At 38.1% G+C, this 16,185-nt stretch overlaps 1 protein-coding gene across 5 annotated transcripts in view; it reads right to left on the bottom strand.

The window, feature by feature from the left end:
* Window positions 1–16,185, bottom strand: part of TTC7B (tetratricopeptide repeat domain 7B) — a 352,148-nt gene that overhangs the window by 112,996 nt on the left and 222,967 nt on the right. For all 5 annotated transcript variants that reach the window (XM_030558926.1, XM_030558927.1, XM_030558928.1 and 2 more), the window contains 2 exons: window positions 8,610–8,726; window positions 2,010–2,107 (listed from right to left, as the gene is read on the bottom strand). In XM_030558926.1, coding sequence (XP_030414786.1) covers window positions 2,010–2,107; window positions 8,610–8,726 — 215 coding nt within the window. The remainder of the gene's footprint in view (window positions 1–2,009; window positions 2,108–8,609; window positions 8,727–16,185) is intronic.

The raw sequence follows: 16,185 nt of genomic DNA, 5'->3' as shown, positions 1-16,185 counted from the left end.
GTACAGACAGTTCAGATTCAGAATAATACAAATCTGAACTTCCAAAAAGATCAAGTTTGTTGAGATCCTCTTTTCCGGTTTTTGCTGAAGATAATTTAAAGAACAGGTTAGACAAACATCTGTCAGGGATGGTTTTGGTAAATCTGGTCCTGTCTCTGTGAGGTCCCTTCCAGCACTTACATTTCCATGCTTGTGACAAGCCCCAGTAATAAAGGTCAGACCTGGATGCAAACTTCCCAAAAAGTTCACGTGGTTTTAGATTACAAGTTTTGATCCAGGCATATCTCTATTTAACAGCACCTCATCTGGCTGATTAATGGTGAGTGATGAAGGGCTATGAAGATAATTCAGTCTATAAAGGCAGCGATTACTGTTCATGGTCTGAGTAACTCAAGAGGTAAAAGCAGGGTGTCCCAAGGCTCTGTAAAGAATCTTGGCACCCACTTGAAAAACAAATGTTTCTTTGCATGCATAAGCAGCTAGATTTTAAAATTTCATACCTCATTTCTTATATTTCCTTGATAAAACAAAAGCAGTGAGACAGCCCAGTGATCACAAGCCAAATTTCATATTTTTAATTAAAATGCTTTTTTAAATTGCAAGTGCACATAAGAATGTGAAAGCAAAATAATCCCACTGTACAACTAACAGACTTCTTCCTATATGGCATAGTACACACTGCATCAAGCCTTTATAATTCTCAGAAATAAGGTATTTATAACAGAATACCTATAATAATGGTAAAAATGCACCTCTTTGTGCATGTGAGTGCGCACATCTGGTCCAACTTCATGGTTTCAGAAATGAAGCAAGCAAATACAATTTTTTACTATTGAATAATTCTGTTACATTATATTTCAACTATTCACAGGTTGACGAGTTCTAATTTACAGCTGTCAAGATGCCATAAAGGCACCTCAGGCTGGGAAATCTTTCCAAAAGCATTTTATATTGAAGCCCGAGTAAATAAAATTTCATGTCTCAAAGACAATTCAAAAGATATGTTATAGTTTTGACATAAAACCACAAAAGCAAGGAAACAAACAGCTAAGGAAAATCTCTTAGTACTTGTGATCCAATAGGATCTAGATTAGGATAAGCTTAATATGGCGTCCTTTCATGTAAAGTTAGTGAAACTAAAATCACCATATGTCAATTGTTTCCCCTTCTGAGAGTTTCTCTTAAAACTGTACATTTATTCAGTCATTTTGGCTGTGAGTTTTTCGTTTACACAGTCTTTTAGGTGTATTTATTTAAGTTACGATTGGTGAATATAAGATAATAGACAAATTACAGTTTATAAATATTTACTAACATGTAATGACATCGTAAAGCTAACCTATTGCATCTGTGCAGCATTTTATTTTGCACTGTTTAGTAAGAAGTTCATTATCTGACTTGTAAAATATTTATTTCCCTTAAAGTCAAAAGTTATAAGCCTCTATTGTGAACCTGCCACCAAAATGAAATTTGTTTTCAAATATACAGAGCCAAAAAATTGCTAAAATAAATCTTAACGTTTCTGAAGGGATGAGAGAGAGTTCTCTTTGTATCCCTAATTTGCTTATTAAATAATACCAAGAAAAAATGTACTCAGAAATGCTCAGATACCAAGGAAATGTGTAAAGTATCAGACCCTAGCTTGAATAGAATAGATCAGCATGCAATTATGAAATATTTAACAATAAGTATAGTAATACTTCCTAAAATGTTTATATATATTTTATTAATACAAATATACTGACACGCCTGGGAAATGGGCACTTTTAAAAACAAAAAATAATTAATTAATAAAAAGTAAAGTTTATATATTGCAAGCATCTCCTCAAACAAATTTGATACTGCAATTTATTTTCTATTTTTCACTTTACAACAATGAATATATATAGTGCAAAAATAATCACATCTTACACTGACTGCTTTGGTCTTTTTATCTTGTAAGATCTGACCGATGATACTGAGCCACACATTATCTTTGCCACTTTATTGTTCAAGATGTTAATTCTCACCTGTTTCAGGGTCACTGAAGTCAGGTAAGGTAATCGTATTGAGCTGTCGTCTGTCAGCAATGGCTCTGTCTAACAGACTGCTCCCACGTCCAGAATCACTGTAACACAATATTTGAAGTACAAGTCATTTAAAATATAAAATCAAACACTGATTGTTGAGATACAATTTTTATACTGTACCACCTCACATGTTGTTGCAAAAAAATGTGGAGAGCAACAATCAAAGTTTAGTATTAAACATGGCCAATTATTCAGTTGAACAACTACACTAAATAAAAGGTAACTAAAAATTTAATCCATACTTATTTTAACAATTTTTGTTCCATAATAAAAATCAATCAACATGGGCACAAAAGATGAGTGAGTCATATAATGTAATAGCTTTACAAGTCAAGTACAAACTCAGACTCAAGTTATTAAACTAGTGCACAATACAGTAAATTTACATGGCAATTAATAAGATGATGACAGTGCTAAAGAACAGAATCTGAACACATCCAAACCAAAACAAAATGTAGGACAAAGAGTTAAAGTTCAAGAGGAGTTGTGGAGATTACTAAAGAGTAAAAGAAAGGCCCCAAGAGCTGAGTTTTAAGCAGGGACCAGAAGAAAAGAGGATGTTTTGCAGATGAACCAATTCAGTTTTATGCTTAGTTAAATTTAGGGCAACAACCTTTGTATAAATACAGATGGTACAGGAGACTGGTAATGAATTACTGTAAGAATCTTTCACCTCTATTCACTACATCTGAGACTAGTCTAGTTTGGCAGTAACAAAGTCAATGCCACCTAGCTGGCTGATTTGGCAGCCTATGTGTGGGGCCCTACCAAATTCACAGTCCATTTCACAGTCATAGGATTTTAAAAATCACAAATTTCATGATTTCAGCTATTTACATCTGAAATTTCATGGTGTTGTAATTGTAGGGGTCCTGACCCAAAAAGGAGTTTGTGTGTGTGGGGGGCAGAAGGTTATTGTTGGGGGGAGGGTGTTGCAGCACTGCCACCCTTACTTCTGCGCTGGGCAGCTGGAGAGCAATTGCTGTTGGCCGGGAGCCCAACTCTAAAGGCAGAGTTGCCGCCAGCAGCATAGAAGTAAGGATGGACTGGTATGGTATTGCCACCCTTACTTCTCCGCTGCTGCCTGCAGAGCTGGGCCCTCAGTTACCAGCTCCACTCTCCGGCCGCCCAGCTCTGAAGGCAGCTGCGCAGAAGTAAGGGTGGTATGGTATGGTATTGCCACCCTTACTTCTGTGCTGCTGCTGCCGGTGGGGCACTGCCTTCAAAGCTGGATGCTCAGCCAACAGCCACCACTCTCTGGCCACTCAGCTCTGAAGGCAATGCAGAAGTAAGGGTAGAAATGCTTCTACACCCCAAAATAACCTTGTGGACCCCCTCAACTCTCTTTTGGGTCAGGACTCACCCCTAATTTGAGAAATGCTGGTTTCCCCAATGAAATCTGAAGAAAAGATTTCATGGTCCATGACACGTTTTTAATGGCTGTGAATTTGGTAGGGCCCTACCTATGTGGAAAAAAAATTGGTCTATTCGTCCATTTGTTAGTTCACATCACAAATAAACCAACCATACAACACCTGACTGACAATTTTAGCAGAAGGCCCAGGACTTAATGGGAATGGAGAATGAATTTCCTCTCACCCCTAAATTGTCTCTCCAGGTTGGTGGTGAGGCACATTAGCAGGACCGTGAGGGGAAGCTTGTACTGATACTGTCTGTGCCTTAAACATTCTGTGGATAAACAGATATTTTTTGTTTCTACGGCTGTTAATCTGGCATTTTTCCACAGTTAATTCTCCCTTTTAAAAGGCATTTTTTCAGTGGAACCCTAAATTGTAATAGCCCCATTTAATATGGTATATGCTCTTGCCTAATTCTCTCCTCGCAACAGTGACAATTCAGAGTAACTCCATTTAATTCACCAATATAAAATGAGGTCTAAGAGAGATCAGAATTTGGGCCAATTTTAAAATGGCCTCCTACTTTTGAATTCAAATGTATTTTTGCCCTTTTCTTTCAATTCGACTACTAAACTTATTATAGTTTCATATGTTAAAAACAGAGTGAAAGATACTATTTCCTTTCTTTATACAGATGTTGCTAAAATGTTATCAATAAGATCTTGCTAATGACACTAATGTTATTGATAGACTGCAATTTCCCTGCAAAGAGATGCTATTATAGCAATCTACAGGAAACAGAAGAGAATTTTCTAGGATACAGACACCTTAGCTATAGTTATTACATCAGTTGGCACATATTTTTTGGTAACAGCTATCTTAATTACTTCTTCAACCCAGGAACAATGTCACGCTAAATATCGTTGAACAGAACATTTAACGTAAATTACCTTTTAACTACTGCACTGACATTCTGGGTGGTTATCTGGTTTCCTCTCATAGTTAATTCACATTTTGTATTTATTCCAAAATAAACCTGTATGTGACAATGTCCTATGCTGCTCCTAATCTGGGATGTAGCCTACCTCTTTCCAATTTAAATATACAGAAATTGAATGAAAGTTATACGCATGTACACTGTATTCCCTTAATTAGGCTGAGTTGGTTTAAGGAGGGAAATACATTATACTGTAATTATAATGAGAAAAATATAGAAAAAGAAGAGAAAGAACCTATTTTAATTTTCAATATACTTTAGCAACTGGACTACAGATGCATTGCATTTGATGCATGTATTACACCTTAATTCTACAAGCCTTATATCTTACAATAAGGGAATTAAAGAGTAGCAGAATTCTAGGGATTTATAGCCAATTAGTGAGCAAACATTTACTTGTACACTGGAAATGACTTTCAACAAAGAGCAGATTGTTTTCTTGTGTTTTACAAGATCAAAGCCATGGGAAAGAGTAATATTAGCACTTTTATATCATGTATTCAGTTCAGTTGTTTTCATAGGTAACAGATTAATGAGGACACTGAGTCCAACTTTCTCCTAGAAAAGGTGATCTGATTGCAACCAGAGATATGTGCCATTGCAAGTTGAGCTAGTCAGGACAGGGAACTTTCATTCAGCAGCACAAATTAGAAAGGAAACCCTCTTCTAATTATAACACTGCTCCATGTTCAACTACTATTGGTTTGAAAATGCAGTATGCTACATTAGGGTAGGTATGTCACATCACCACAACCTGTCAGCACTGTATTGGAGAGGTATGCCACATCAGATGCTACGTAAGGGAGGTGTGTGATACCATCACAACTACAACAGTGCCAATGTGACGTGATTCGCAAAATCAAGTCTCCCGTATCACAGCATTTATTCATAGCCTCTCTCCCTTCCCTGAGATCCAGTGTGATCTTGATTGTAATCTATAAAGATTTTTTCTAACTGAATTGTTAGAGCTTTTCTATCAAAATCAGCAGCCTCAAAATCTAGGTTAGTGTCAAATACGGAGACAGAGGTTCCCAGCTTCTTAAGGAGAGGTGGAAAGATCAAGAGAGTTGGCAACTATTATTATTCAGAACTGATATCAAACCCAATGTAATGAGAATACTAAGCTTTTATCATTCAGGGCAGGTCAGAATTCCTGCTGTTATCTGGAGGAGTTGTTACTTAACCGAAGTATTTTTAGGCTAGATAGCACTGAGCACATCAGGAAAGCAATGACAAAGCATGGTTAGACATCTGTGCTGCACAGAAGAATAACTGCATATTGTAGGAAGGTATAAAGATATGCTTACAATGTTATGTGCACAGGTATGATGCTGCAATTAAGCTTATAAGTAAATTGAAACCATTCTGCTCAGCAGAGCATTCTGGGAATTTGGATAAGGAACTCTTTTTGCCATATATAAAATGGGAATATTAGAAATATTTTTCAAATGACAAACCTACTAACAGTATCTGGACACTTGCCAAATAGTCCTATTCTAATCTATTTCTAGCCCCTTTTCATACTGGTGTAACAATCTGAACAGAATATTTGGGCTTGTAAATATTTATAAAAATCTGAAAAACAAAATTATACACACATACACACACACAGCCTATTTCCACATCTCTTTCTCGACAACTTTATTTTTAAACGAGGAATAGCTTCATGAAAATAATAGATGCTTTTAAAGAGTTCATCTGCTCCTACTGCTTATTCCGACCTTCAATAAAAATACTCTCTTTGTGACATCATAACTAAATACTGTGCAGTAGATTGTGACATTACAAAAAGAGGACTTTATATTCAAGCAATGAGTAACCAAATTTGTGAATGGGGGATAGGCTTTTAAAAACTGCATGGCTGAAGATTAAAGTGGATTGGGCTCTAAACAGATGGTTCTCATGAAAACTCAACAAGTCTTCTAAATGGATTTTTTCTTTTTAATGGAAGAAAAACAAAAATATAGTACTACTCTACTGCATGAACTCCTCGCTCAGCAACAGGTCACCCCTGCAAATGCTTTTTAAATTGTCACACACTACAGGAATTTAGATGAAATAGAAATATTCCTTATACCGTACTATTTTTCTATAAACTACACCTAAAGCTACAACACATATAGCTAGTACAAACAAGGGATTAGACAGGTATTTGGAAGCAATACATTTTCAGGTATAAAAGGTACTACAATGGAGGCCACAGTTCAAGATGAACCCCCTATCTCCCTTGTGGTAAAATTGCTTATATTCCCATTACAAAGGTAAATTAATCTGAAGTACCATCTGCTTGGTTAGGGTCTGGCCCTTTGCACCACTAAAGCAATGTCAAGGGGCAGAGACTTGGACATAACTGGTCAAGTGCAGTTAATTTGGCAGAGCTAATTCCTTACACCAAATGCCCCCGGTTAGGGGGTATCCTAGGAAGGGCATCCCTCTGCTATGCTGAGTCTTAAGTGGTGTAAATTAGAATAGCTCCATGGCTTCTCTAACTTGTGGCCAGGCCAGGTCCACTAGAGACCAAAGCTCAGAATCAAGGATCCAGAAATAGCTGTCTTATGTGCTTGCATTCGCCTCTCCAAAATCATTCCTGCTCTCTAAAATATTCCCACTGGAGTAGCTTGTGCACAATTTCTAGCATGCCTCTCCTCCCCCCCAGATAATGGATGATATTGGCTCTTATATTTTAGGAATAATTAGGGCTGTCGATTAATTGCAGTTAACTCAAAACTAATTATGATTAATTGCACTTTTAATTGCACTCAAACAATAGAATACAAATTGAAATGTATTAAACATGTTTGGATATTTTTCTACATTTTCAAATATATTGATTTCAATTACAACACAGAATACGAAGTGTACACTGCTCACTCTACATTATTTTTTATTACAAATATTTGCACAGTAAAAATGATAAACAAAAGAAACAGTATTTTTCAATTCACCTCAAAGTAGTACTGTAGCGCAATCTCTTTATTGTCACAGTGTAAGTTACAAATGTTGATTTTTTTGTGGTTAAATAACTGCACTCAAAAAACAAACAACGTAAAACTTTAGAGACAACAAGTCCACTCAGTCCTACTTCTTGTTCAGCCAATGGCTAAAACAAACAAGTTTGTTTACATTTACAGGGCATAATGCTGCCAGCTTCTTATTTACAATGTCACCTGAACGTGAGATCAGGCATTTGCATGGAACTTTGTAGTTGGCACTACAAGGTATTTATGTGCTAGAATGCTAAACATTCGTACGCCCCTTCATGCTTTGGCCACCATTCCAGAGGACAGCCTTCCATGCTGATGACACTTGTTTAAAAAAAAGTGTGTTAATTAAATTTGTAACTGAACTCCTTAGGGGAGAACTGTACATCTCCTGCTCTGTTTTACTCGCATTCTGCCATATATTTCATGTTATAGCAATCTAGGATGATGACCCAGCACGTTGTTCATTTTAAGAACATTTTCACTGCAGATCTGACAAAACTCAAAGAAGGTACCAATGTGAGATTTTTAAATACAGCTACTACATCACTCAACCCAAGGTTTAAGAATCTGAAGCACCTTCCAAAATCTGAGAGGGATGAGGTGTGGAACATGCTTTAAGAAGTCTAAAAAGAGCAACACTCCAATATGGAAACTACAGAAACCAAACCACCAAAAAAGAAAATCAATCTTCGGCTGATTCAAATGATGAAAATGAATATGCGTCGGTCCGCACTGCTTTGGATTGTTATTGAGCAGAACCCATCATCGGCATGGAAGCATGTCCTCTGGAATGGTGGTTGAAGCATGATGGGACATATGAACCATTAGCGCATTTGGCATGTAAATATCTGATTGTACATTAAACATATCAGACTTTAACTCTTTTTCCCTTTGAAAAACAGAAATCAATGAGTCCCACCCATGTCTAATTTATATTATGAAAGCAGAAATAAAAATTAAGACAGGCCTTTCCAGCTTTCATTATCATAAAACTTCTTATAATTAACCACCCACTTCTGTCTCAAAATTGTAGAGCAATGCATTTAAAAATACCCTTTGTAAATAGAGACCAGATATATCCCAAGAACCATCTTAGCAGTAAACCCAAGAAAAAATATTTATGAATTGTAATTAAATTGGAATTCTTCTGTACACTGAAACTCATCAGGAGACAAAATCCAAGATTTCTTTAGCATCTTACCTAGGGTTAGTGAGATTGTAACAGGACTTCCAAATCTGTAGCATATGTTTGCAGATAAGGAGTGCCTCATCTGGGCCTCTGCACAGGGATTCCAGTTTGGCTTTTGAAAACAGCAATCTAATAGAGAAGGGGAATTTTTTTTTTTTGAGTCACACTGAAGCAAAAACTCTTAATCTCATTTAAGAGATCCTTGCAATGATTTGAAAAAAAAAAATAGAATACTAAAGTTCCCAATACTATCTACAGAGTACCAAACTGGAGGAGAATCTAAAATATTGACTTTATAGCACCATGGCCTGGAATTATATTCTTTAGGTATTTTTCCTTACCGTACACATCACATACAAAGAAATCATTCTAACAGGAGCCCTATTTGTAAAGTAACATATGGTAACATACAACTCATTTTTTGTTGTGGAAGCATAAACACACAGTACATTCAATCTGATTTTCATGAAATTTTGCATTTATGTAGATATCTTGGTCTGAACTAGGGGGCATTCTTCAATTAAACTGTATGTTCAAAGGGGAGTCTATATTTTTTTTTCTTGTAATTCTCAATATGGGCTCTATTCCAGTGTCAAAATCAGCTCCTAGATCCAAGATGTCATTGACTACATTTAACATACAGCCCATGTATAACAACCCTTGAGAACTGTGGTGTACAAAATATTTATCTTATATATCACTGTACGTTTGACTTCATGAATTGTTTTTTATTCTTGATAGAAGTTTAGTGTTCTTTTTTATGTCTGAAAACCCAAGGCTGAAATATCTGACCACAGAATACAATTTCTATGATACATCATTATTGTCAAACCAATCTTGGGAACCAATAACATCAGTGATATACTGTAAATTTGATGGAGACACAAGATGAGTGAGGTAATATCTTTTTTGGACCAACTTCAGCTGGTGAAAGAGAGAACCTCTCAAGCTACACAGAGGTCTTCTGGGTTCAATAAAAGATATTTCCTCACCCTCCGTGTCTGTCTAATATCCTGGGACCAACATGGCTACAGCAACACTGTAAACTTGATATTTTCACAGGGCAATTACAATGAAACTCAGTGTAGTCAGAATTGAATATTTTCACATTACTTTGTGTTTCAATACACTATCCTGATGAAAACCATGGTCTTTTACTGTGTGGGGTATGAGCACCCAAACAGGCACATTCACCTACAGAGGTTTAAGTCGGACATTACATTAGTCAGAACAGAACTAGATATAATGATGTTAAGTAAAACCCAAAGAAGAGTGAAAAAAGCACACTGTGTCTGAGGAGACAGCAGCATCTCTTAGTTGGGACTGTAACTACTACTTTTGTGTACGGGGGGTGGGGGTGGAGAGCAAGGTAGTAGGTAAGAACCCTGGTAGACAATAAGTGAAAGAATTTTAAAAGCTTAACTGTGAATCACTCTGGCAAAGAGGAAAATTGCACAGTGCCATACATAACTACTTTTAACAATGATCAGCACTTGCAAGTTTTCTTTGTTAACTACAATGGAAAACTGGAAATGGCCATATTGGAAATGACACTATTGGACTACAAAGGATAAAGGGAAGAGAGCGTGACAAGGAAAATCTACCTTCACTCTGCATTATGTTGTCATCAAGAGAAGGTCAAACTCAGGTTTGATTTGAATTTAAGACGTTTCCTAACAGAGTTCAAAATGGTATCTTGCACTATGGCTCATATAGGGAAAGCAAGGATAGATGCAAATGATGTCACTATCATAATTAATTACTATAGAAAAGAATTCAAGTGACTATTTTTAACTGCTCCTTTGCACAAAATGTCAAGATATCCTTTCAGCTGCATTTTTCAGATGTTATGTTAGAACATGGCACCCTATCAGTTATACTTGCAGTGAATGACTCAATTCCATGATATATAAAATGGGGACAGTACTTCCATAAAAGCTTTCAGGGGCATTAGAACGATAAATTCAGTGAAGTGCTTTGAGATCCTCAGATAGAAGTTCAAGATATTCAGAACAATTGTGTAATCAATGCATGATCATCTCTCTGTCAAATTTCAGTAACATTATCAGTTATCAGAGTGGTAGCTGAGTTAGTCTGTATCAGCAAAAAAGAATGAGGAGTATTTGTGGCACCTTAGAGACTAACAAACACGCATTAATAAAAGTGAATGTGATTTAACATATTGATGGAAGATTCAAATACTAAGAACTTTTGCTTGGACTATATTTTATCTGTCTGCTTTCATAGTTGTAATCTGTGCATTAAAAACAACATCGTTTGCTATCTCTCTACAGCACCAGACCGAAAAAATCTCTCTAGAATCAAGATAGGATAATACTGGTGGATATCTAGATTTTGTATGGCTTAAACGGTATAGAAAAAACAAGTTCAGAGCACACAGCTTAAGAGAAGTCATATGCAACACACCAAACTGACAAAGAACTTCTAATTAACATTAAATAACAGCTTTCAAACACTTGACTCAGAATACGGTGTTGAAAAGGTGTGGGTTGAATTAAAGGAAGTCACATGCAGAGAACAATGGAAGATTTAGTGTGCAGACTTGAAAACAAAGAGTAGCAGTAACACCTGCAAGGTAGGCAAGAAGTAATGACAATGGAAGCAAATGGGAAAGAAAACCTGATTTCAGAATATAGCACACACAAAACAGTAAAATGTCCATGAAATTTGAAAAAGAATCTTGGGCTAAATTGTAAAGAAACAGAAAATGAAATCTTCACGACCCTTTGTAAAGCAATCATCAATTAAAAGGAGGGTGCAATAGTCACTTCAAGGCATGAAAAAACAACGGAACTCCCTTGTAATTTCTTACTGGGATGGCCAACTAAACCAACGTAAGTGAAATAAGCAAGCGGGCTGTATTTGTTAATTGAAAATTATTCCAAAACTTCTTTTGCTCTAAGCTCCTGCCTAATTTAGTTTAGCAGAAAAACTATAACAGATGTCACAGATACCCATTCACCTGCTAAAGTATGTTAAGATGCAGTAAACTACAGTACAAAAAAGAAAAAGAAGAAGTATCTACTGATTAGAAAAGAGCCAAAAACAATGGAACAAAAGAGATTTAATAGCCTGAAACTACTGCAAAGTGAAGTCATACTGGGAAAATGTTGAGAATTACAATAATGATATAAATGAGAAACAAGCCTGAGAAATCGCATCAAAACAAAAATCAAGTCCTCTAGTGGGTGGATTGTATTTGATTTTTTTTTTAAATGGTTACAACAGAAAAACTTATCGTAGGTTTCAAAAGTTCTTACTCACAAATTCACTGGGTCCAAAAAATATTGTAGTGTGTATGAATCAGAGAGTAAATGTGTCATAGTCCAAGAAGTTGATCAGGAATGTTATTGAACAAAATAAGAGCAGAACCTGCTACACAAAAATCCAAGTACTGAAGAGCACTAGGAAAAAAAGACTAGTGACACAAGCAGGGCACTCAAATCTAATAGGATTTAATATATTAAATCTGAATCCTTCCTACGTGGGACACAAACAATGCTCCACTATCTGTACTGCCCAACCAGGACCTCTCTTGTGCATATCTTCTATGTTAAGCGCCGTAAATATTCCCTCTCTAAGTACAGTTCAGCAGAGAGGGTTCTTTCAGTCAGAATTACTGTTCCTCCCACTCCCCAGTTAAAGCAGACTCTTTAGCTTCATTCTTAACACATGCCAGCTTTCACAAGCTTTGTTGGTGACTTGGTTTTCACCGGTAGTTTTCCAAGTTTTAACTTTTTTATTAGCAGCAAAGAGTCCTGTGGCACCTTATAGACTAACAGATGTTTTGGAGCATGAGCTTTCATGGGTGAATACCCACAAAACGTCTGTAAGTCTATAAGGTGCCACAGGACTCTTTGCTGCTTTTACAGAGCCAGACTAACACAGCTACCCCTCTGATAACTTTTTTATTGAGTCTCACATCTTTGTTTGTAATGTGAGATGTTACAACACTGTCTTTGGGTGTTAACTTCTCTGTCAAAGGTTTTTTGTTGGGTTGGTCCATTTAGCAGTATTGCCAGCCCCAAATGTTTAAAAATCAAGAGTCAGGTTCACCAAAAATAATGAGATTTGGCTTCATGTAAAAATAATAGATTTGGTGTTCTTTTATTTGCCTTCTGCTTTTTGAGCCCTTAGGGTACACTGGGATCACACTTTAGGAAACTTTCTCCACAATCATGAGAGCTAGAAACTTACTTTCTCTTTAACAATGAAGGCTGAAAAAATCACATATCCACTTGACTCCAGAAGCTGGGGCTTTCAGGAAAACAATAATTATCATGAGACTAATGACAAAATCATGGCAACACTGATTATCTCTTGACAGTATTCTGCCTATCACACTCTTCGTTCTATTTCTGTTGTTCAGATTTTTCCTTGTTTGTTCTTAACACACTCTTGGCTGGTCTAAACATTCCACTTAGAACCCTGCTGAGTTTTGATAAAGTATTTTACTAACATCTCTTTCAGCATCAGCTTCTTTGGTGATGTTATCTATGAATTTCCTCGTCTCATCTTGTGCTGCTTTTTACTGCTTTGTCCTCTGTTTTGTGCAATTTTTTCCCTTTTAAATGATTAGCGCACAAAAATATATTGAAAGGCAAAGACATAACATCATGGATAATAATCGGTTAATTTATATTTGATATAGTGTAGCGGGGCAACCACCCGCTCCAGCCTGGAAGGGGTTGGAAAAGCCCTGCAGAGGGCTGGGGCTGGGCAAGGTAAAACTCTGGCTGATTGGGGGAAGTGGTTGCAGCTGGGGCCATGCCCCAAACTGAGCAACAGGGCCTTATAAGAAGGCCAGGGAAGCCAGAAGCAACAGTCTCTCTCTGTTTGTAGAGGGAGAAGGGCCTGGCTGCAGGGAGCTAGAGACAAAGTACCTGAGTGGAGCAGGGCTGGGGAAAGGTAGACTAGCTGGGGAGCTCCAGCCTGGAACAGGTACTGGGGGTTGCAGAGGACAGCCCAGGGGTAGGCAAAGGCTGCAGGTCCAAACCCAACCTTGCCAGTGATGAGTGGCTGATACTGCAGTCTGCCCCAGGGTGTGGGGGCTAGACGATGACTGGCAGTAGCTTTATACTGAGGCGAGGTGGGAATAGTGGGTGGGGGTTCCCTGGGAAGGGGAGACCCTAAGACCGAGGGGATTACTGCTAGGAGGCAGCACCCCAGGTAAAAAGGCACCATGTCTAGGGAGGGACACAGGGGCCAGGACAGGCAGATCACCGGCCTGCAGAGGGCGCTCCAGAGCTGGAATGAGCTAATTCCCAGGAGTCACCAGCAGGAGGCGCCGCAGGAGTGAGTCCACTCTACATATAGATTAAACCAAAAAGGAAATAAAATATATGAACAGTTTCTTTAAAGGCAGATAGCAAGCTGGATTTAGTTTGATACCTCCAGACAATAAAATGAATATGGAAAAGCTCAGACATAAGGTTAGAACAACTAGAGAGCTGTCTGAATGGAGAGAATCTTTTGTTTTGAAAATAAGACACAAAGGTGGGACTAAGAGGTTCACTTGCAAAGTTGGCACCAAAAATACAAAAAAACAAATCTAACAATTTGGGATAGTTGGTGGCACTTGGATCAGAGAAATCTCACTCAGTCTGTGGGCAGTTCAATGACAATTCTCATTTTTTGTGAAAACAAAATTCCATAGGGTTTTCCTGAATTGGGGAAAGCCCAGGAGCTAAATATGTTGTACTGCTTATAATTATGGACAGGACATTCAGGATTCAGCCCTGCAAATCCTGGATGTAAATCCCACAGGGACATTCCTTCCCACCTTAGAAATCACCATGGCAGAATGATTCATAAATTGGAGAACTGCTCTGAAATCAATTAAATAAATTCAAGGAAGACAAGTGTCAAGTCCTATACTTATGAAGCAAAAATCAAATGCACAAATACAAAATGGCAAATAACTGGCTAAGTAGTAGTACTACAGAAAAAGATCCAGGGTGTGTGGGGAGGTATAGTGCATCGCAAATTAAGCATGAGTCAACAGTTTAATGCTCAGTGTTGCCAACCTCAAGAGATTAAAAGTCATGTGCCAGACCCCTCAAGAAATTAACAATTATCAGGTTAGACCCCAAGAGTCATGAGATTGTCCCAAAAATCATGGGGTGTTTTTTTTTTGTTTTTTTTTAAGATTATGTTGTGGTTTTGGTCTGTCTTTTGATATTTAAACCCTCCTGCCCGTGTCCAGTGTGTGTAGGGGAGGGAGGGAATTAGCTTTGACCATTCTTCCACATTTACTGGGTAAGGTGATTTTGGCCCCTGCTGCTGGAGCTCTCCCCCCCACATCTGCCTGCCCCTGCTCAGCAATTAATCCTGCCTGACTGTGCTCGCATCAGTCCCACAACCCACCAATTCAACCCCCATCCCCAGCCTCACGTCTGCTTTTACTCCAGTTTTGTACCCCCTCACCCAGACCTGTGAGGCTGCAATAGAGTCCCATCTCCCGGGGCTGCTCCAGGAACTCTTAATCTCTCCATACCCTTCCCAGGCCAGGAGCTGCAAGGGGATGGGGGGACAAACAGAGGCACTGTCCTGTTCATCTTTATCACAGGAAGAGTGAGAGGAAGAAGGGAGTAGAGCTGTGCTGAGCTCTAGTATCCTCTGAAATCTTGTCACTTACAAAAAAAAATTGTATGGGTTGGCAATACTGGATGCTGTTGAGAAAAAGGTAAATGTCATTCTGGGCACACGTAGTCTAGAGAAGAAATGACTGGGGAGGCACATGATAACAGTCTTCAAATACATAAAAAGTTATTGTAAAGAGGACAGTGATCAACTGTTCTCCATGTCAACAAAGGGCAGGACAAGAAATAATCAACATGGTTTTCAGCAAGAGAGATTTAAGTCAGATATCGAGAAAAGCTTTCTATCTATAAGGATAGAACTTAGCTGCCTTCAAATAACATGACTGGAACAACACAAACATCTGAATATTCATGAAGCATGAGAGCTTGATAGGAAGCAGTCAGGAGAAAAAGGAAGGGGGCAGTCAGTTTGCTGCAGGACTTACACACCTACTGGCTGTACTGGGATGAGAGGCTGCAGGAGAGAAGGATTCAGTACACAGCAATATTGCAGTCTTAATCATGCCTCCTCCTCCTTGGCCTGCCAGACCCATCCCACCAATTGAGCTATCAGAGGGAAAGCTCCAGCTACCATAGCCTCTCCAAAGCAAACTTTCCACCATAAAGCCAGCATAAAACAGGACTGAATTTGGCTAACAGTGACTCAAGTCACTAAGCTGCTGCTTGTCTCTCTTGAAATGCTACAATCCAATGTGCTCACATTCTTCTTCCATCCTATCTACTAGGTATTTATCACTCGTTACTATGGTACTCGGAGCCCTCCAGTTTCATAACTCCTTGATTTTCATTCTGTATGGTACTTACCACATTCAGGTCATGAAGAACATAAGAAATGCCACGTTGCGTTGCCACAGGGTTAAGCCAACTATTCTTGGCAAGTGACAAAGAACGATGCACATTCAAAGAAACTAGCATTTAAAAGCTATTTCAAGAAAAGGTACCTGTCTGCACTGTGTGATGAAAAA

The sequence above is a fragment of the Gopherus evgoodei genome, chromosome 4 (genome assembly GCF_007399415.2).
Source record: "Gopherus evgoodei ecotype Sinaloan lineage chromosome 4, rGopEvg1_v1.p, whole genome shotgun sequence".
NCBI classification, from domain to species: Eukaryota; Metazoa; Chordata; order Testudines; family Testudinidae; genus Gopherus; species Gopherus evgoodei.
This window is presented reverse-complemented; position numbering and strand designations above follow the sequence as displayed.